Source organism: Pseudorasbora parva, chromosome 13 (assembly GCF_024679245.1).
Source record: "Pseudorasbora parva isolate DD20220531a chromosome 13, ASM2467924v1, whole genome shotgun sequence".
NCBI lineage: Eukaryota > Metazoa > Chordata > Actinopteri > Cypriniformes > Gobionidae > Pseudorasbora > Pseudorasbora parva.
Genome location: NC_090184.1, coordinates 15,676,719 through 15,699,191, shown reverse-complemented (window position 1 = coordinate 15,699,191; position 22,473 = coordinate 15,676,719). Strand labels below are relative to the sequence as shown.

Below are 22,473 nucleotides of genomic sequence, written 5' to 3'. Positions count from 1 at the left end.
AAAGGGTTTCCTGTAAAATAACACCAACATTTTGAACCTAGTGTATGTGTGTATGGGAAGCTTTTCAATTTGGGTGGGCCAAATCCTGGCGGAAATCCCAAAAGATGTCCCTGAGTGTAATTTAAACTACAGTGATAAAACACCACTCTGCCTCTTTTCATTTTCATTTCATTTTCATTTAAAACAATCTTAAACATATTAATAACCACACAGATGTGGTTCAGGTAAAGCGTACCTTTATTATCTTCACTGCATGTATATTTATAACAAAACAAAATATAAAAAACAACGCTGCCGCTTTTTGTTTACTTTTTTTTATTAAAAAATATTTGAAATATTAATATGTGGTTCAGACAATAAGTGTGCATATATCAATGCAATAAATTAAATATGACATAAAAAAGCAACAACTGAGTCTTAAATGTCAGTTTATGTAAGATCAAATAGCCATTATAAAGGTATATGAAGCTATACAAGAAATAAAGCAAACAATCCAGTCAAATGACAAGGTAAAATGACAAGTTCAAATATTCCAGCCGCTGTGAGTAAAGATCGGTCGTATATAAGGTGCTATATAAATAAAGATGACTTGTCTTGACGTTTAAAATCAAAGCAAATGTGGCTGTGATGATTGATGACTTCTTCCCAGTCTTGCAGTCTCTCGTGTTCTTGCTCAGACGTGGACAGGCTCTGAGTTCCCAGTCAGGTTGGGGTTGGACATCAGGCTTCGGCTCAAGTCTCGAGCTCAAGCCCTCCACCAAGGACAGCAAGTATGTTGTTTCCTATTCAATACAAAGATTATATGAACAAATCAACTCATGAATGATTTTTAGAGTTTATTACACTGTATATTTTCCTGTTTATTACAGTAAAGCCGCTTTGAAATGATCTGTATTGTATAAAGCACTTTATAAATGAAGGTGACTTGACTATAACAAGAACGCAACTGTGAAATAAGACAACTGATAATAATCCTACTCTGTCTGTTACACTTCCTCACACCTGCTGAAATCACTGATCGAGTGAATCTCCTGAACTTCTCCAATCTACAGTAGGTCATCTCATCCATTTATGTTGTGACATCTGCTCTAACGTCGGCCGTTTAGTTGGATCCCGGGCTAGGCACTGGCTAATCAGATCCCTGTATTCTGTACAAATTTTAATAAGGAGTTAGTCATGCATCTCTGAAAACAGCATCTAAAACATGATTATTATACTGTAAAATGTTCTTTAGCTTTACTTTAAAAGTGAAGTATGTAGTTTCTGTGACACTACAAAATAAATTACAAAATAAATCATATTTTCGTCAAATCATTACGTCTTCCCCAACATCACAAACACAGCTCTCGTTTAAGGTTCAACATATTAGGAATACTTTTAGCTGTGTTGCATTTGTCTTTATTAAAATGTATCTTTCTGAACGGGAGCATGACTATGATATATCATCAGCTCTGTTTCTGTTCAGTTTTCTGTGTTGGTTGATTGTTTGTATTATTCTATATTTTTACTTGTTATTCATTTTTTTTGTTATTTTTTCCCTTTGTTGCACTTTGAGATTCTTCGGAATGAAAAGTTCATTATAAATAAAATCTATTATTATTATTATTATTATTGAAGCGTGCTTTGTATCACAATGCTTTGTTCACTTTGACATGTTCGTGACCTGTTTAAGGTATAAATGCAGCGAATTTTGGCTTTCACTTCTTTAGCTAAATTTCTTTTCCCATGACTCCGCCTGCTACATTAGCCACGCCCCAAACTCTCGCTATACGTTGAGCTATATATAAAAAATCTTACATACTTCATCTTTAACTGTTTCTGTTCAGAGCCTTTGCTTTGTGTGTGTGTGTGTGTGTGTGTGTGTGTGTGTGTGTGTGTGTGTGTGTGTGTGTGTGTTATCAATGTTGTCAATATGATTCACTCACTTTTGGATAAGTTGTAGTACATAAATGGAATTTTGGCTCGTCTGATATCTTCCGAATTGGCAAAAGGATGAGATACGTGCACCATAGTGTACAACAGCACTCCTAGAGCCCAGACATTTGCTGGTATGGCGTGGAAACGAGGTTCTGTTAAGACTTCAGGTGGATAGTAATACGGCAGTCCTGTAAAGAAGAAATTTGCACATTGATGAGCTTTTTTTTAAGTATTAAATAATAATAAGTCACTACATTCAGGTTTTCACACTCTCAAAATGCTCACCAATGTATGTTTTGCTCTCGTAGCCATCATTACTAAATAGCTGACCGCAGCCAAAGTCGATCAGCTTGAGCTCCAACGTCCTTTCATTTACGAGGAAATTCTGCGCATGAATGTCATTATGAAAAACACCATGCTCGATGCAGACCTGTACTGCCAGCAGAGCCTGTCGCATGATGAACCGTGCTGTGGGTTCATACAGGACGGGTTTACGAACGATGTAGTCCCGCAAGCTCATGCAAGGCTCGGGGAACTCCATAACAAGAGTGAATTTTCCAGGATGTTCAAACCACTCGTAGAGCTGTATGATGAGCGGGCTTATGGGTTTTCGCCTCATCATCAGCAGCAGCGCCACTTCTGTAACGAGAGGTTTGGGATGCCCAGGCTAGAGAAAAAGAGTAATCAGAAGGTTAGCTGAGTAAAAATCTGAAGAAAACATATCAAAGTATCTTTGAAAAAGTCCTTTTTTTAAAAGTATATTTTAAGATCCGTTCAAAAGAGCCTTTTCAGCTCAAAGTTATTTGGTGCCTCTAGGCTTATTTGTCAATCACATTTACACTTAATGCTTTCTACGGGTTTATTAACTACAGTAATCTGCACTGAAACGACTAAATACATATTCAGGTTTTGGCCAACTTACAATATAAAGATAACGATTGTTTTCAATCTTGCTTAACTGCTTGATGGCAACCTGCAACAAAAAAGAAAGTTAGTTTTAAATGTTTTGATGCATTCAAGAGCAAAATGTTTGAACAATTCAGTCAGATTTACCTTTTTGCCATCAGATTTGCGTGTTCCCTTGTACACGCTGCCAAATCCTCCGGATCCAAGCATCGCTCCCACATTATAGAGAGACTCAAAAGACTCTGAAAAACAAACAGAAAAATATGAAATATATGACCTAAACTTTTTTTTTTAAATATTTCCTCAAAAGCCATGAGCATTATTTTCAATGAAAAACAAGATGACAATACTGTTTAAAATGATGTTGGAGAAATAATGATCAGCGATTTACCATCATTTGGCTTGACGGCGGAGTGATCTGACGCAGATGATGATGGCTCAGGATCAGGGGAAAAAGGCTCCACAACATCCACAGCACTACTGAGACAGCAGCAGACAGGACTCTTCAGAGCCTTCCATACCCTCGTGAAGAAAGAACAAATTCTTTTCCATTTCCCACATCCTGGAGGATTTTCTGAAATTAAGATTTTCATTTGAATGACGTCAAATTAAGCAACGATATAATGACATGACTTACATTTTACTTTTAAATTCTCATCTGTAATGTTATAAATCCAAAGTAATGGAAATACTTCCAAGCTATCCTCCTGACTTCTAGATAATGCCTGCATAAATGTCCAAAAATCTTATTTTACAAATATTAGTGGTCACAATATAGTTATTTTTCTTGCTTTATCTGATCTTTTTGGCTTCATTTGACCAAATCAGTTCTGGTAATGGCAAATATAATATATTTATGTTATATTAAATACAATATATTTAAATAAACGTAAATTTTTAAATGCATAGCTGTGTGTTATTTATGCCATAACCGACTCTGTAATATGACAGCCAGTTTGACAATGTTCTGTGTATTTGACAATTTAAAAGCAAAAAGTCTTGAAATAGAATTCTACTCTGGATTGTTTGCCGTCTGAGAAGCGGCTTTCTGTGCGCATGTTTCGGGTGTGTGTCAGACAGCACAAGTACCACTGAGTTCATGGCTTATTGAGAATTAGATTTTTAATGGTCTCTGAATGTTCTGAAAATGTTAGACGAATGTCCAATTAAAATATTTCTAAAAAAAACAAAACAAAGAAAATTTTAGCGAAGTTGTGCTGAGCAACAGTAAATGTGAACGGACATTACCATGATAAAAACTTGAAGCAGTTATGCATGAATTATCAAAATCTCTGTCTGTACACTTTACACTGGCCAGCCTTATTTCAGTCTCACCTGTTGAGGTCTTGTTCAGGGGAGAAGCCTCCATGGCACCCTGAACATTTCGGGCATTTGAAGTCCCCGTTGGCTCGACAGGAACTGGACTTGGCAGCGGAGGGCACGACCAATCAAAGCTCTCAGACCTGCCCTGTTCGCTTCGGCTGTCCAATCCATCGCCACTCCACCTCCAAATGACGTTGAATGAGCCTCTGCTGCTCAGGGACAAGGATGACATGATGCCCAGCGAAGAATCTGTGGAAGCAGTTCTTCTGGATCCAAAATGGCCTGAGTCGCGAAAAAATTTCAGACATCAAATCAGCCATTGAAAGCAGAAATAGAAACGGAGCCATAACTTCTTTATTAAAAGCCTATTCTTACCAATGCAGGAGCATTTAGATGAAGATGAAGATGAGGAGAATGGATGTTCATCATCATCTGAGCTCTGTTGGCTGCCGCTCTGCAGCGTCCTGTCAGCCTGACCTGTGGACACAGAAACAGAAAACTCAGACAGAGACAGAGGTGCTAAATGTCTACAACTGAATTCTCACTGGTAAAAAGGCCATTATGACTAGAAACACTGAGAACAATTTAAGATTGCTAATATTAAAATTGCTAATTTAATCATAAGTACTATCTTTCTTAAAAAACGTTTAACAGATTATTTAAGTTAACAGTTTAGCTAATCTGTCATGTGCCGATCCGGACTGAAATATTACGGAGGTAGAAGTGTTAGGAATATTGTATGGTAATAAAACAAAATTATCCAAATAAAATTATCTTTAGGCTATATGAATAAAATAAAACTTCAAAACTTTGCCTTCACTTTTCCGATGGATTCTTTAAAATCAAATCAAAGAAATACATCTGAATTAAACCTTTCTGGATTACAATCCGCCATCAAAATGACAAGTTGAATTATTCCAGCCGCTGTGAGTAAAGGCTATAAATGATCCGCCACCTGCAGCATCCTCACATGCGATACTACTACTAGCCGGACTCCTTCTTTATACAGATGTGACGTAATGACGCAACGACATGCTCGAATTTCCAGCGGAAACCCACCAGTACCACTCAAATTATAAAACATTATTACAAGCTCACCGCTGTGAATCGGACTACGGTAAGAAGATCATTTTGAACACTGGCTGGTTATGAACTTGCTCAAAAATTGATTTTGTTCTATTGAGAAAATTTTGCTAACATTACCATTAAATTAGGAAAGCGTTATTTCTAAATGTTCCCTGAATGTTCAAAACGTCCAGTTTTTTTCAATGTTTAAAAAATACTTTTCTCTTGGTTAAAGGAACATTCTATTTTATACTTTTGCATTATGGGAACGTTACTTTTGAATTTTCTCTGAATGTTCTGACGAATGTCCAATAAAAATATTTCTAAAAAAGAAAAGAAAATTTCAGCGAAATTGTGCTGAGCAACAGTAAATGTGAACGGACATTACCATGATAAAAACTTGAAGCAGTTATGCATGAATTATCAAAATCTCTGTCTGTACACTTTACACTGGCCAGCCTTATTTCAGTCTCACCTGTTGAGGTCTTGTTCAGGGGAGAAGCCTCCATGGCACCCTGAACATTTCGGCCATTAGAAGTCCCCGTTGGCTCGACAGGAACTTGACCTGGCAGCGGAGGGCACGACCAATCAAAGCTGTCAGACCTGCCCTGTTCGCTTCGGCTGTCCAATCCATCGCCACTCCACCTCCAAATGACGTTGAATGAGCCTCTGCTGCTCAGGGACAAGGATGACATGATGCCCAGCGAAGAATCTGTGGAAGCAGTTCTTCTGGATCCGAAATGGCCTGAGTCGGGAAAATTTCAGACATCAAATCAGCCATTGAAAACAGAAATAGAAACGGAGCCATAACTTCTTTATTAAAAGCCTATTCTTACCAATGCAGGAGCATTTAGATGAAGATGAAGATGAGGAGAATGGATGTTCATCATCATCTGAGCTCTGTTGGCTGCCGCTCTGCAGCGTCCTGTCAGCCTGACCTGTGGACACAGAAACAGAAAACTCAGACAGAGACAGAGGTGCTAAATGTCTACAACTGAATTCTCACTGGTAAAAAGGCCATTATGACTAGTAACACTGGGAACAATTTAAGATTGCTAATATTAAAATTAAATGTTCCCTGAATGTTTAAAACGTCCATTTTCAAAAATATTTTTTTTCTTGGTTAAAGGAACATTCTAGTTTATACTTTTTCATTATGGGAACTTTACTTTTGAATGTTCTCTAGATGTTTTGAAAATGTTAGACAAATGTCCAATTCAAATCTTTTCTAAAAAAAACTAAGAAAATCAGAGAAGTTGTGCTGAGCAACAGTAAATGTGAACGGACATTACCATGATAAAAACTTGAAGCAGTAATGCATGAAATATCAAAATCTCTGTCTGTACACTTTACACTGGCCAGCCTTATTTCAGTCTCACCTGTTGAGGTCTTGTTCAGGGGAGAAGCCTCCATGGCACCCTGAACATTTCGGCCATTAGAAGTCCCCGTTGGCTCGACAGGAACTTGACCTGGCAGCGGAGGGCACGACCAATCAAAGCTGTCCGATCCACTCCTGGATCTGGAGTGACCTGAGTCTGGAAAATTTTAGACATCAAATCAGCCATTGAAATTAGAAATAGAAATGGAGCCATAACTTATTTATTAAAATACTATTCTGACCCATGCAAGAGCATTTAGATGAAGTTGAATTGAGGGGATGTTCATCATCATCTGAGCTCTGCTGGCTGCCGCTCTGCCACGCCATCTTCCTCCTGTCCGCCTGACCTGTGGACACAGAAACAGAAAACTCAGACAGAGACGGAGGTGCTAAATATCTTGGAATCGCCTGGATCTGGGTCGGGTCTGGCAGCAGATCGCGGTCATCAGAACAGAGTCTCCAAATCTCCCGACCAGCCGTCTGAGAGGAAGCAGCTCTTCTGGATCTAGAGCGGCCTGAGTCTGGAATATTTCACACATCACATAACATTAGTTGGTAATGTTTTGATAATAATCAATAAACAATGTCAGTGATCAATTACAAATATTGTTACTATAGTTACGTTTCTCAAATTGAAAAGTTTTATTTAATATGCAAGGAATCAAATACATGTGATCACTAAGCTGAGAACATTGGGGGATTTTTAACCTTACACAATTTTCTTCACATTAATGTAGTCAATCATTGTACAACTTCAAACCATTAACAAGTGAAAACCAAAAGCACACTCACCTCCTCTTTCACCCATCATGTGAGCCATCGACATCCTTCGAGTCCAAACTGCAATAAAAAACACAACACAATACAAAATACAATACAATACAATAACCTACAACTATCCTTAGAAATACTCCTCCCAAAATAAAATAATAATAAAATTAAACAAAAAAAATTAAATAAAACTCCAAACTCCTGCTAAAATAAGAAAATAACAATAAATTAAAAGTATCCTCTAAGATAATATGAACAAAAATATAACTTTATAAAGGATATTATCTTCTGATGTTCCTCAAGAGTAAAATTCTCTCAGAAATTTCCTTCAAGATCGCAAAATCAGCAGCACAGAAAATATTCTGTAAGTTTGTGAATTGGTGAATCAAACCAACAGATAGAGATCGGTTCGCGTGGGTATATATTCATTCAGAATTCATAACACGCGTCGCTATAGCAACTAAAATGCACATGCATGTCTATGGTATATATTCATTCAGAATTCATAACACGCATCGCTATAGTAACTAAAATGCACGCAAGCACATCTATCGTACATATGCATTCAGAATTCATAACGCGTCGTTATAGCAACTAAAATGCACGTGCATGAGTAGAGCACGTGATCACACATCAAATCGGAATACTTTATTAAATAGCTACAGATTTAATTTTGACGGTTTTTAAATGAGATTTATGGTTTCTGAACAGTCATTATTATTATTATTAGACAATTATTTTCGGTGGAATTATTTTTCCACCGAAAATAATACAAAAATGATTCATTGCACAAACGCGTCCACTAGGCCTACAGTCTGGATTGAGTCGTTGCTTCAGTCCAAAATGCGCAAAACGGCACAAGGGAGGAAAAATGTGGACATAATCTTATTATGAAGTCTATTAATTTAATTCGCCCTTTACTTTGGCAAGCCAGTTTATCTTAAATTGTTCCCAGCGCTGTAGTAATTGCATTTTTACGGGTAAGAACGGATTCAGAGAGCTCTACAATTGAATTATCACTAGTAAAAATACAATTACGACTAACACTGGGAACAATTTAAGATTGCTAATTTGATATGACAAAAAAGTTGTTTAATACACCAGCTTCCAAAGTTTACCTGAAAGTTTACCTGATTCTGGATAGCAAAACACGGGTTTTCCAAATCTAGACCAAACTTTTGAACAACTGGGTCCTGGACCGGCTTGAGAAGGATTGTTCTCGGGTACTGTGCTCTGTCAAAAGCTTTTCTTGGTGCATTCAGTTAATTTTTCCTCATTGAAATGCAAGTTTTATACTTTTTAAAGTATACTTTAAACATGTAAAATCATCATGTGCAGTACATGAGGTAAAATATAATGCCTAATATCTATCTAAAATATAAGTCACTTAATACCGGTATTCACTTTTTTATTGAACTGAAACTCAACATTACATTTTCAATCATGCAGATGTTCAGAAAAAGAGCTTGAACAAGGACATAAATAATATAAAATGTATTTGAATTTTTTTTTCACTGCTAAAATATACCATGTTTAAGTGCCATTTTTTGTTTCTGTTTTGCAATATTTTTACAATAACACGACAGTGGGACAGGTATCTCACTGTAACTTCTACAATGGTGAACAATCTGAAGGTATAATGAGCGACAGGACCAGAATGAACAGAACTCAAGAGATTAAAGGCATTCAACATACATTCCTAAGTTCTAGGAGAACATTTATGCAAGAAAGCATTAGACTTTAGGTGAAAATCATAACGCAGAGAAAACGCAGCTTTACAGTTCAAAAGATACTCAGAGAAAGGGCAAAAGATTTACCAATAATCTTCTGAATCTCCATCCAGTAAACTCTGATCATATCACAATCCCAGAATACTTGCATTTGTGTGCCCTTAGATAATGTAAATTGAACATTTTTATTGTTTTTATTGATAAAATGACAAAATAATGAAATCTAATTCAAGACAAATTGACACACTTAAAACACATATTACCATGTCTTTATTTAACAATTTTAAACATTTAACCAATAAACTTTAAAATGATCTGAGAATATAATACAATAAAAGACTTTCACAATAGAAAACACTTCATGGTTTGTGTACAAATGTTTCCAAATGTGGCATTCCGACGGGAGGGGTTACAGATTTATTTCAGCGACTACGCCACCCTGGAAATTCACCAGGGACGATACCAAGTAAATTCTCTTTGGTTAAGACACCACAGGTTCGTTATCTATATGGGTGAAGAGACGCAGGTCGCATGTATGAAAAATTACTACTTTATTGTATCAATCTTGAATAAAAGACAACTTCAGAGCAGGAGTTGCCAATCTGCATCCGACACACACACACACACAATACAAATAATACAAAATGACCAGAAGCGGAGGTATCTGGAGGGTTGGGCCCACTGTCCAATTTAGAACGCTCCCGTGATACAATACAAGCCCATACCACACGTGAAGATTGGATACAAGAAAACACAGCACTAAGTGTGAACACCACACTATGGCAGCGGGACGTCACCCTCCAGAAACTCCCAGCTCCTGTAACAAAAAAACACAAAGAAAGAATCTGAACAGACACCAAAAATAACAATACAAAATGAAACATTAACAATTGAAAATATCCCTAAATTAAATTAAAGACAAATTCACACTTAACACACTTAACATTCACTCGGACTTCTGGCAGTCCAGTTACAATGTCAGAGTGAGGTGACATACGTTGACTGAATGCACACAGTACTGATATACAGCCACTAGAATCAAACAGGTGGCAGTCGGCAGAAACAGATCGGCCAGCAAGGCCGCTCAGACCTCAAAGGCGATAATCTCAGAAACAGTTACTATTAAGTTGATAAAACTGAACAGCACAGAAATGAAACTGTGGTAACAGCAGACATTCAGGAAAACCGAGTGGCAATAAAACAGTCGGACTTGTAGTAGCAACAAAACAGCAGCGCGAGCTCAAACGCGTTTCATGCAGGAGATCGTCACCCCAGCATCATCTATGCCGAGCGTCCGTGAAGGAACGGATTCTCCTGCTAAAACAACAATTGGTTAGCTCACTAAATTGAAACGTTAGTCAAAAAGGTTTAACCATACATACCGAGTGATTGTCACGGAAATGCATAGCTGTACAATTACTCACAGCACGAATCACCGCGGCTCATGTTTACATTAAAACCACTGGAATTGAATGAACGAAAGTTACCACAAACAACATATTAACATGGACAAACAATAGCATTTAGCTTACCTACACATAACAAAAGCCTGCACGCACACGTCACCACAGGGCTGCAGACCAAACATTCCCTCACTGAATGGTGGCACGCCCTCGCCGTGGGGGCGGAGCTTGAAATGACGCACCCTCAGGTAGGACCCAGGGTTTTAAATAGACAGGTCTCAAATGCTGATAGGCCATCACTAAATACAGGGGAGGGAACTTACTCACCCTGCTACATAAACATCAGTGAAACCTGAACCAAAAACTGAAAATTCATGATGGAATTTAATAATGGTGCAAAGAGTGAATAATGGTAAAAACCTAAACAACCACAACAAAACCAACACTGTATTAATGGTCTGATTGTCATAAAGAAAATGAACCATTTCTGTTCACTGTGTGAAATGCCAAATACATTACATGAATAAAATGACAAAAAGCTGAACTCCTCCTGCACTCAATTGAAGGGTTTGACAATTTTCATGGAGATGAAGTTCTGAAAATAAATAAATACAAAATAATTAGCATTGTACATCTTAAGTCTAAACATCACCTTTGTGAAAGGATTGATGAAGTGTGTCTTTACTGGTAATGAATACAACAAGATCCCAATGAATAATAGCACTAAAGGTGCCTTTACACAGCCGAGTTAAGGCGGCTCTAAAGCGGGTCTGTGTCTGCTCAAAATTCTGTGTAAAGACGCAAAGCAGACTTAAAATATGCCGGGTCTGACCAACCTCGGCCCAAAGGCGATGTAGAAACGGTTTTGATTCAGCGTAAATGAACGCGAACTTGTGCCGCCTTAAACTACATCATTGTCGTGACAACCGCCAGTCAGCCAGGGCTGCGTTTCCCAAAAGCATCGTAAGCCTAAGTTGATCGTAAAAACAATCGTACGAGTGCTCTCAATATTAATTTTTTTAATCGAGTCCCGGCCCTAATCGTAACTTAAGTAGCACTTGAAAATGATCGTAGATCTACGAGTGCTCTGGAGTAATTGTAAAGCTCTAAGGAGAGAGAGTTATGAGGTCACCTACAGGACAACCGGCAGATTACACCTTTAACTTTACTCAAGTGCATTGTGATAATGCTGCAGTGCCCTCTTCCTTTTTGTCAGGCTTGCAAACTCCTGCCATTTCTTGCAGACCTCTTTACCCGATCTTTGAACTAATAATTTAACTTTTAACTTTTAATTTGGTAGCAATGTCCTCTCAGATGTTTTGTTTCTCTTTGTTTGTACGATGCCCTTTAAATCTGTTGAAAATAATATCTTTTCCCGCTCCACCTCCTCTAGAAGGATATTGATTTAGTCTTTTTGAAAGGTATCATTTTTGTTTCAGCCATTTTGTCAGCGCCTCAGCCTGTAGGTAGTTGCTTTATAGACGTGTTTTGATTGCTAATCCACATCAGATGACAATTATTAGGTGAACCGTTCAGAGGAAACGATTCCATAAGGTTACATTACAGCACTTCGCAAATGGACAGCGACTCTTGAGGAACACTTAAGCCTACTTCACACCGCCCGATTTTTGGCCCGATTTTGAGTCGCCGACAGGTTTTTCGAAATCGCCGACAAATGCCCGAGATCACAGGCAAATCGGTGCTCTAGCACGCGAGTGACAATCACACAGTGTGCAGAACACAATCCTGGCTCCCTCTGTCTCTTCAACAATTTCTTCCGTCATAATCTTTTTTCTTTTTCTCCACAAATCAGCGCACATACAATTTGAAGCAAACTTTTTGCAGTTTATCGTTTTTAATAACAATTTTAATAAAAGTTTAATAAAAAAAATCAAAAAATGAATTAAGACAGCGTTTGTAACTTTTGAAGTGCATAAACAATATGTTCCCAGAATCCACGGCCTTTGTTGTTATTGTGACATAAAAGTAGAACGTTTATAGTTTATAATTAGGCTATGTATTGCACCTAGGCTATCTGTAGCCTATGGCAAAAAATTACAGAGCGAGTTGTTCCCGCTGTCCTAAAGGAACAAAATGCGCCGGCGCTTAATTTCGTTGGACAAAGGCTTAAAGAAAACGTAGCCAATAATGTCATAGTTAGGCTATGTTTAAATATTAGCCTATAACATTATTTTTTAATTAAATAGCCTAACTGTCTGTAGGCTATATAGGCCTATTTAATAAATAAGAAGCGAACCAAAATCGTCGGTATGGATTGACGTGTGTAACGTTTTTCTGTTCACAATTAAACAGAATTGTCCAATATTCGGGCTCATGTTATACGAGCTGAGAACTAAACTTTGTTTTGGGGAAATATTACATTCCTGACCACTTTTACAGTCTATGGGCTCAGAGAGATAGGCTGTGCAGCCTGATGCTATAATGGAGAGTCCGCGCTCTTCTTTGGTCAGAACCACGGAGAACGACCGCGGACAGGTCCGTCCTACGCACCGAGACTTTTCACAATGCAACAACATATTTAAAGAGCATTAAGCTATAAAATATCTATTATGTAAAGGGAGGGGAAGCAGCCGCAGCGAGCGCAGACACAGAGCGGCCAGAGAAACGGAGGAGCGACTGCAGTATGGCGTTTGTGGAAAACTGCGGAAAAACTGCGGAAAAAGAGCGGGTGTTGAAACCTGTCACCGGAAAAAGTGTGGGTGTATCCTCCACGGATGCGACACCCCTGAACATTTGTTGTGACTGCTCTAAAGTGACTTTCTTTTAAAGTCCACTTTTAATCCTGCGGTAATCTACCCGTAATAATGTTAAAAATACTTTATTTATAGCATTGTCAATCAAGCACAATTTTATTAAGAAATATAAAATAACTATAGAATACCGTAGCCTAAAATAGAAGAATTGCAGAATTACAGTAGGCTAGGCCTACAGAATTATGACAAACATCAAAAGCGCTATATAGCAAGCAGAACAAAATTATTTAAAACTCTGTATTTTTATTTTAGGCCTATTTTTAGACATTATTTCATTATTTGTTTTAAATTAATTTATAACACTTTGTTAAAACTGTAGTTTTAAATAATGTTCAACGCATTGTTACCCGCGATTTTAATTCCTGTGTAAATGCATTTATGCCGCTTCAGAGAAGGATTAAACGGTCTGTGTAAATGCAAATATTTGTGATTTTATGCCGCTGCAGAATCGGTTTCTGTGCCGCGTTTGCTGTGTAAAGATGCCTTAACTGTCCAATACCCACAACGTATTGTAACGTTAACGTTAGTTCATTTTCCACAGCTGCTTAACGTTGTTACAAAAGTTAATGTTATGCCTAGCTTGGAACAATACTACATAAAGTTTAAACGACACCAACAACAAATATAAGTTGATAATTCAATAAATAAAACTGAAACAGTAACAAATACATAGAGCATCTTCACAAATATCAGCTAAATTTGAGAACATACACGACGGTTAACGCGACGGGTCTGACAGACGAGTCAGATAGCACCTAAAATACAATACCAAATTAACGCTCTAAAACAGGTTATGTGACAAAAGAAACAAAATACAATTCTTAATGTTTACCTCAGAAGCGGGAGGTTTATCCTACTCCGAAATCTGACTGAAAGTGATGATGATCCATGCATGTAATGGCGATTAGTGTGTGTAAAGAAATTTGTTTGCCCCGCTGACTGAGGTTCTTGCTCCCACAATGCAACGCAACTAAAAATATGGAAAAAGACCTGTAAAACACAAATACGGAAAATTCCTTCAATGCCGTAAATGCATTTATGCCGCTTCAGAGAAGGATTAAACGATCTGTGTAAATGCACATTTTTGTGATTTTATGCTCCTGCAGAATCGGTTTCTGTGTAAAGATGCCTTAAGACTAGCACAACCAGGCCGATGAACAGCCACTTAAATTTGCGCCACACTATGAATTTGCACGTCTTGCATGGACTTGTGAACCAAAAGAACGAGGTTTCAGGTCGCCTGAGAGGTTTAAAAGAGAAACAAATCTTGTAATCATCTTCTGTTAACACACAGAACAATAAACTTATTTAAGTGAGAGTTCGATTACTTGGGAGGATGGAGTTTTGGATTCATATTGGGCTCATCTCTGCCTTTTCCAGCAGGTCTCTCATCCGCTTCCTTCTCATTCACAATCTCCAAAGTCAGCTCCACCTTTCCCTGAAAAAAAAACCCGATAAAAAAGGCCCAATTAAATCAAGCTCAACATGAAATTACATCCACAACCCATTTGATCAAACCAGGTGAAGCGTATTCAAAGGGGTAATTCACTGCTGGCAAAATGGGATTTAAATAAAAGTTGGCTGCCTATGCAGTAGAAAGGCTTTTAGGCAAACAAGTCAGAAAACTTCAACACCCATAATGCACTGGGCATGTTGCCGTCCAAAGCCACTCCCGATCTGCTCCTACTAAGTCAAATTCTGCCTTGCTCGAGAAGGAAATACTTTTGAGCAAACTTTTAGTAGCCTCTCGAGGAGAAATCACAACACATGAACACAGCTCATACAAAGAAACTCAGTGACATACACGGTTAAAATTTGTTACAAATTGAGGAGTTTTTATATTTATAATATATATATTTATGAATCAATTAATCTGTACAGTGTATTTTATATTTGATAACTTTATTAGATGTATTTTGTAGGCCATTACCTGAACAGTAATGTTAGACCTTCCTGAGATTTAAGCACTGTATTTCATTTGTTTGTTTTATTGTCTATTTATTGTATGTATTTTACCATTTGTTTGTACTTTGGTCTTCTTCTTATTGTATACATATGAAACACAAAAAAATGGATGTTTTATATTAGTATTGTTCAAACATTGTTGTTTATTTTGCTAGCCTAGATATTTTACATTTTCAGATTAACTATGTTCTTAATGGTTAACTATGTTCTTAATTTTTCTGTTTATTATAAAAAAGTATAAAAAATATAACCGATAAGAATACCGCTAAAGTACCGGATCGATGAGCAGTATTGGTAAGGGTAGTAATACTGTTAAAACCTTAACGATACCCATCCCTACGTACAGGCAAGAAAGCTGTTGCCATATATTCCATTTGATCATAATGCTGTATGAAAAGTATTTGAAAAGTGCACATATATGAAAAGTATGATAACATTTTTCAGGGATAAACCTATAGAGTGCTGCAGGTATGACATCACCTCGTAGGCCAAAATAGAAGCGAGTTAGCATTTTAGCACTTAATAAAAGAATAAAGAACAGCACTGAAGTCATTCTTAAAAAGGGAAGATGTGTTCGGAGTTTGGCCGACTGGATATGGTGAATGTTTAATCTATCAACAAGCTCTGCTTCACCTTCGTTGCTCTGGTTGGTTTTAGCGCTATCCAATCGTGTGCAGAGGGAGTTTGAAAAACAAGTTGTTTGGATCAAATAAATGCAGCCTAGGTGAGCAGAAGAGCCTTCTTTAAAAACATTAAAAAATGCTACTGGTCTGAAACTTTTGACCGGTAGTGTAGCCTATGTATGCATTTCCTTCACATTCATGTTAAAAATAATACTAGGACATAGTATGACGAGACATAGTATGAGGAGATTTAATGTTAATGGACACAAAAACTGTAGTTTACTATTACTTCAACTATACATTTTTTTATTATTTTAAAAACATGTTGTAAAGTGTTTTCCATTTGACTGTATATTCAGTCATATTATTTCTTTCACGTTCATGTTGTTACACATAATACTTAGACACAGAGAATGTGACATTTAAAATGTTCAAATGTCAAATAAAAATAACCATTTATTTATAAGGCCTTGAACAAGTGAAACATGTTTTTCTGCACGAAAACATATAGGGAAAATAATAGGTTTAAAACATTTAAATGATGGCTGAACTTGTGACTCTTATGCCTATATCATGGCATTTCTGCAGAAAGACTCGATAGGATTAGTCTTGTCATCCATGAAAACGAAATTAATACGTTTTATTAATTAATAATTGTTTAATATTACGACAAATAATATATTTTGATAAATGCAAAAAAAAGTATGTTTAGCTTTCATGATAAAACGTGATTTCACTCACCACATCAGGACAGAAATTGTCTTATTGGCTTAAATGCGTGTTTCAAGGATATGAAAAGAAAAGTATGGTGACTTTATTAAAAAGTATTGTTGTTAAATATTGTAGACATCGTTCCGATTAATATCCATGTGAAAACTGCCGTAAAAAGCTTATATTTAACGAAAGAAAATCACGCGTGTGGGTAGCGCTGCTCACTTCCGGTTATGTGGACGACGTGGTTCTGAAACTGTTGCGTGCTGTAGCGCGTTCTTCATCGCGTCACTCAACTCGCTCTAATCCGGTGTCATGATTAATCCTGTCTGCCTATGAAATTGTGTCCGCTGGTAGAGGTTTTAAATCGCTGATCAAAAGTTGTTGTACATGGTTCTGGACAAGCAATTGTTTAAAAATAAACTATGAATTCATTGCCCTTCTACACACATACACACGCAAAACATTTATTTGAAATATGTAATTGATTGCTAATTATTTTGACTGATAAACTAAGTACGTTGCCATTACAAAATCATGAGATAGTAATGTACCTATTATGTAAATAATAAAGAATAAATAAAAAAAACCCAGCAACAGAACAGGTGCACAAAATAAATAGATTATATACGAGATAGGCTTATATATCTTATCATTAAAGACTATTTTAACACAATTTAAACAGCAAAAATCAAAACGCGATTTTGTAAGAATTGTAATCAGGCTCTGAACAGATTACCTATTAAAATTTCTTTCAGCCAATAGAATCGCTCTGCGGGTCCCGTATGTGTAATTTAACCCCTTAAACTCCGTGGACTATGTACAGGGACGGGAATGACATATACTTTCCATTTTAAATGTCTGTGGAAGAGCTATGATGTCAAGATGATTTGAAAGCTTAGAGTCTCTACTTTCTGGAGATATGCATCACTTTGACATTTGTTTTACACAAAGTAATGTACACTAAATTACTCTGGTACCATTTCCGGCTGGATTTAGCCTACCCAAATTGAAAAGCCTCCCATACACACATACAGTGGTCAAGGTTCAAAATGTTGGTGTCATTTTACAGGAAACCCTTTAAAGTTACATAAAACACTGCTAAAAGTCATAAACATGTAAGTATATGTTGAAAGCTGTTATAACCCCCCCAAAATTATGTGCTTTTAGATTTTTTTATATAAATAATTTTTTGAAAGTGTGTAACTCAAGCCCTGTGTGCTCTAGGACCCTGCAGACAGTTTGGGCTGCTTCCAGCATATATAATTAAATTAATGACACTGGGATATTGCATTTATATCACTATATATGGTGGTGGAGGGGGGTAGCAGGGTCGGGGGAGGGCGGAAAAGGGGGGTCATCCCTTCAGATCTATTTGAATAAATCTTGCATACAACATGACACAGAAAAACTTATTTTTTCCTCTATTTTCTGGAATTTAGTGGAAATAGCCCAAACTGTCTGCAGGTTCCTAGAGCACACAGGGCCTGACTTACACACTTTCAAAAATGAATTTATGGGGGAAAAAATCAAAAAGCGCCTACTTTTGGGGGGGTTATTACAGCTTAGACAACATATACTTCCATGTTTATGACTTTTAGCAGTGTTTTATGTAACTTCAAAGGGTTTCCTGTAAAATAACACCAACATTTTGACCAACATTTTGACAACCTAGACCACTGTATGTGTGTATGGGAAGCTTTTCAATTTGGGTGGGCCAAATCCTGGCGGAAATCCCAAAAGATGTCCCTGAGTGTAATTTAAACTACAGTGATAAAACACCACTCTGCCTCTTTTCATTTTCATTTCATTTTCATTTAAAACAATCTTAAACATATTAATAACCACACAGATGTGGTTCAGGTAAAGCGTACCTTTATTATCTTTACTGCATGTATATTTATAACAAAACAAAATATAAAAAACAACGCTGCGCTTTTTGTTTACTTTTTTTTATTAAAAAATATTTGAAATATTAATATGTGGTTCAGACAATAAGTGTGCATATATCAATGCAATAAATTAAATATGACATAAAAAAGCAACAACTGAGTCTTAAATGTCAGTTTATGTAAGATCAAATAGCCATTATAAAGGTAAATGAAGCTATACAAGAAATAAAGCAAACAATCCAGTCAAACGACAAGGTAAAATGACAAGTTCAAATATTCCAGCCGCTGTGAGTAAAGATCGGTCGTATATAAGGCGCTATATAAATAAAGATGACTTGTCTTGACGTTTAAAATCAAAGCAAATGTGGCTGTGATGATCGATGACTTCTTCCCAGTCTTGCAGTCTCTCGTGTTCTTGCTCAGACGTGGACAGGCTCTGAGTTCCCAGTCAGGTTGGGGTTGGACATCAGGCTTCGGCTCAAGTCTCGAGCTCAAGCCCTCCACCAAGGACAGCAAGTATGTTGTTTCCTATTCAATACAAAGATTATATGAACAAATCAACTCATGAATGATTTTTAGAGTTTATTACACTGTATATTTTCCAGTTTATTACAGTAAAGCCGCTTTGAAATGATCTGTATTGTATAAAGCACTTTATAAATGAAGGTGACTTGACTATAACAAGAACGCAACTGTGAAATAAGACAACTGATAATAATCCTACTCTGTCTGTTACACTTCCTCACACCTGCTGAAATCACTGATCGAGTGAATCTCCTGAACTTCTCCAATCTACAGTAGGTCATCTCATCCATTTATGTTGTGACATCTGCTCTAACGTCGGCCGTTTAGTTGGATCCCGGGCTAGGCACTGGCTAATCAGATCCCTGTATTCTGTACAAATTTTAATAAGGAGTTAGTCATGCATCTCTGAAAACAGCATCTAAAACATGATTATTATACTGTAAAATGTTCTTTAGCTTTACTTTAAAAGTGAAGGATGTAGTTTCTGTGACACTACAAAATAAATTACAAAATAAATCATATTTTCGTCAAATCATTACGTCTTCCCCAACATCACAAACACAGCTCTCGTTTAAGGTTCAACATATTAGGAATACTTTTAGCTGTGTTGCATTTGTCTTTATTAAAATGTATCTTTCTGAACGGGAGCATGACTATGATATATCATCAGCTCTGTTTCTGTTCAGTTTTCTGTGTTGGTTGATTGTTTGTATTATTCAATATTTTTACTTGTTATTCATTTTTTAAATTATTTTTTCCCTTTGTTGCACTTTGAGATTCTTCGGAATGAAAATTGCATTATAAATAAAATCTATTATTATTATTATTATTATTATTGAAGCGTGCTTTGTATCACAATGCTTTGTTCACTTTGGCATGTTCGTGACCTGTTTAAGGTATAAATGCAGCGAATTTTGGCTTTCACTTCTTTAGCTAAATTTCTTTTCCCATGGCTCCGCCTGCTACATTAGCCACGCCCCAAACTCTCGCTATACGTTGAGCTATATATAAAAAATCTTACATACTTCATCTTTAACTGTTTCTGTTCAGAGCCTTTGCTTTGCGTGTGTGTGTGTGTGTGAGTGTGAGTGTGTGTGTGTGTGTGTGTGTGTGTGTGTGTTATCAATGTTGTCAATATGATTCACTCACGTTTGGATAAGTTGTAGTACATAAATGGAATTTTGGCTCGTCTGATATCTTCCGAATTGGCAAAAGGATGAGATACGTGCACCATAGTGTACAACAGCACTCCTAGAGCCCAGACATTTGCTGGTATGGCGTGGAAACGAGGTTCTGTTAAGACTTCAGGTGGATAGTAATACGGCAGTCCTGTAAAGAAGAAATTTGCACATTGATGAGCTTTTTTTTAAGTATTAAATAATAAGTCACTACATTCAGGTTTTCACACTCTCAAAATGCTCACCAATGTATGTTTTGCTCTCGTAGCCATCATTACTAAATAGCTGACCGCAGCCAAAGTCGATCAGCTTGAGCTCCAACGTCCTTTCATTTACGAGGAAATTCTGCGCATGAATGTCATTATGAAAAACACCATGCTCGATGCAGACCTGTACTGCCAGCAGAGCCTGTCGCATGATGAACCGTGCTGTGGGTTCATAGATGGGTTTGCGAACGATGTAGTCCCGCAAGCTCATGCAAGGCTCGGGGAACTCCATAACAAGAGTGAATTTTCCAGGATGTTCAAACCACTCGTAGAGCTGTATGATGAGCGGGCTTATGGGTTTTCGCCTCATCATCAGCAGCAGCGCCACTTCTGTAACGAGAGGTTTGGGATGCCCAGGCTAGAGAAAAAGAGTAATCAGAAGGTTAGCTGAGTAAAAATCTGAAGAAAACATATCAAAGTATCTTTGAAAAAGTCCTTTTTTTAAAAGTATATTTTTAGAAGTTATTTGGTGCCTCTAGGCTTATTTGTCAATCACATTTACACTTAATGCTTTCTACGGGTGTATTAACTACAGTAATCTGCACTGAAACGACTAAATACATATTCAGGTTTTGGCCAACTTACAATATAAAGATAACGATTGTTTTCAATCTTGCTTAACTGCTTGATGGCAACCTGCAACAAAAAAGAAAGTTAGTTTTAAATGTTTTGATGCATTCAAGAGCAAAATGTTTGAACAATTCAGTCAGATTTACCTTTTTGCCATCAGATTTGCGTGTTCCCTTGTACACGCTGCCAAATCCTCCGGATCCAAGCATCGCTCCCACATTATAGAGAGACTCAAAAGACTCTGAAAAACAAACAGAAAAATATGAAATATATGACCTAAACTTTTTTTTTTAAATATTTCCTCAAAAGCCATGAGCATTATTTTCAGTGAAAAACAAGATGACAATACTGTTTAAAATGATGTTGGAGAAATAATGATCAGCGATTTACCATCATTTGGCTTGACGGCGGAGTGATCTGACGCAGATGATGATGGCTCAGGATCAGGGGAAAAAGGCTCCACAACATCCACAGCACTACTGAGACAGCAGCAGACAGGACTCTTCAGAGCCTTCCATACCCTCGTGAAGAAAGAACGAATTCTTTTCCATTTCCCACATCCTGGAGGATTTTCTGAAATTAAGATTTTCATTTGAATGACGTCAAATTAAGCAACGATACAATGACATGACTTACATTTTACTTTTAAATTCTCATCTGTAATGTTATAAATCCAAAGTAATGGAAATACTTCCAAGCTATCCTCCTGACTTCTAGATAATGCCTGCATAAATGTCCAAAAATCTTATTTTACAAATATTAGTGGTCGCAATATAGTTATTTTTCTTGCTTTATCTGATCTTTTTGGCTTCATTTGACCAAATCAGTTCTGGTAATGGCAAATATAATATATTTATGTTATATTAAATACAATATATTTAAATAAACGTAAATTTTTAAATGCATAGCTGTGTGTTATTTATGCCATAACCGACTCTGTAATATGACAGCCAGTTTGACAATGTTCTGTGTATTTGACAATTCAAAAGCAAAAAGTCTTGAAATAGAATTCTACTCTGGATTGTTTGCCGTCTGAGAAGCGGCTTTCTGTGCGCATGTTTCGGGTGTGTGTCAGACAGCACAAGTACCACTGAGTTCATGGCTTATTGAGAATTAGATTTTTAATGGTCTCTGAATGTTCTGACGAATGTCCAATTAAAATATTTCTAAAAAAAACAAAACAAAGAAAATTTTAGCGAAGTTGTGCTGAGCAACAGTAAATGTGAACGGACATTACCATGATAAAAACTTGAAGCAGTTATGCATGAATTATCAAAATCTCTGTCTGTACACTTTACACTGGCCAGCCTTATTTCAGTCTCACCTGTTGAGGTCTTGTTCAGGGGAGAAGCCTCCATGGCACCCTGAACATTTCGGGCATTTGAAGTCCCCGTTGGCTCGACAGGAACTTGACCTGGCAGCGGAGGGCACGACCAATCAAAGCTCTCAGACCTGCCCTGTTCGCTTCGGCTGTCC

General features: G+C 37.0%; 2 protein-coding genes and 1 long non-coding RNA gene across 6 annotated transcripts; all 3 read right to left on the bottom strand.

Annotated features, from left to right (window-relative positions):
• Positions 1 to 561: 561 nt before the first annotated feature.
• LOC137039302 (uncharacterized) lies at positions 562 to 7,522 on the bottom strand. The gene is made up of 13 exons (XM_067414654.1): positions 7,382 to 7,522; positions 6,832 to 7,110; positions 6,591 to 6,746; positions 6,048 to 6,149; positions 5,687 to 5,956; positions 4,522 to 4,623; positions 4,159 to 4,428; positions 3,215 to 3,397; positions 2,971 to 3,065; positions 2,840 to 2,890; positions 2,203 to 2,584; positions 1,926 to 2,105; positions 562 to 782 (listed from the first exon to the last, which is right to left on the bottom strand). Exons 1-13 carry the CDS (start codon positions 7,413 to 7,415, stop codon positions 733 to 735), a joined length of 2,154 nt encoding a protein of 717 aa, XP_067270755.1. The 5' UTR covers positions 7,416 to 7,522; the 3' UTR covers positions 562 to 732.
• Positions 7,523 to 8,759: 1,237 nt separating this feature from the next.
• On the bottom strand, positions 8,760 to 16,807 carry LOC137038104 (uncharacterized). Of its 3 annotated transcripts, none has more exons than XR_010897383.1 (5): positions 16,597 to 16,807; positions 14,596 to 14,705; positions 14,100 to 14,257; positions 11,013 to 11,088; positions 8,760 to 10,792 (listed from the first exon to the last, which is right to left on the bottom strand). It is a non-coding gene; the product is annotated as an uncharacterized lncRNA (long non-coding RNA). The 3 variants fall into 3 exon arrangements; XR_010897384.1 differs by having other exon boundaries at positions 14,100 to 14,237; XR_010897385.1 differs by lacking the exon at positions 14,100 to 14,257.
• Positions 16,808 to 18,552: 1,745 nt separating this feature from the next.
• LOC137038105 (serine/threonine-protein kinase pim-2-like) lies at positions 18,553 to 22,370 on the bottom strand. Of its 2 annotated transcripts, XR_010897386.1 has the most exons (8): positions 22,322 to 22,370; positions 21,388 to 21,570; positions 21,144 to 21,238; positions 21,013 to 21,063; positions 20,407 to 20,785; positions 20,133 to 20,312; positions 19,207 to 19,352; positions 18,553 to 18,986 (listed from the first exon to the last, which is right to left on the bottom strand). XR_010897386.1 is itself a non-coding variant. In XM_067412542.1 (7 exons), exons 1-7 carry the CDS (start codon positions 22,353 to 22,355, stop codon positions 18,937 to 18,939), a joined length of 972 nt encoding a protein of 323 aa, XP_067268643.1. In that variant the 5' UTR covers positions 22,356 to 22,370; the 3' UTR covers positions 18,553 to 18,936. The 2 variants fall into 2 exon arrangements, 1 of the variants encoding a protein (XP_067268643.1); XM_067412542.1 differs by lacking the exon at positions 19,207 to 19,352.
• Positions 22,371 to 22,473: the final 103 nt, after the last annotated feature.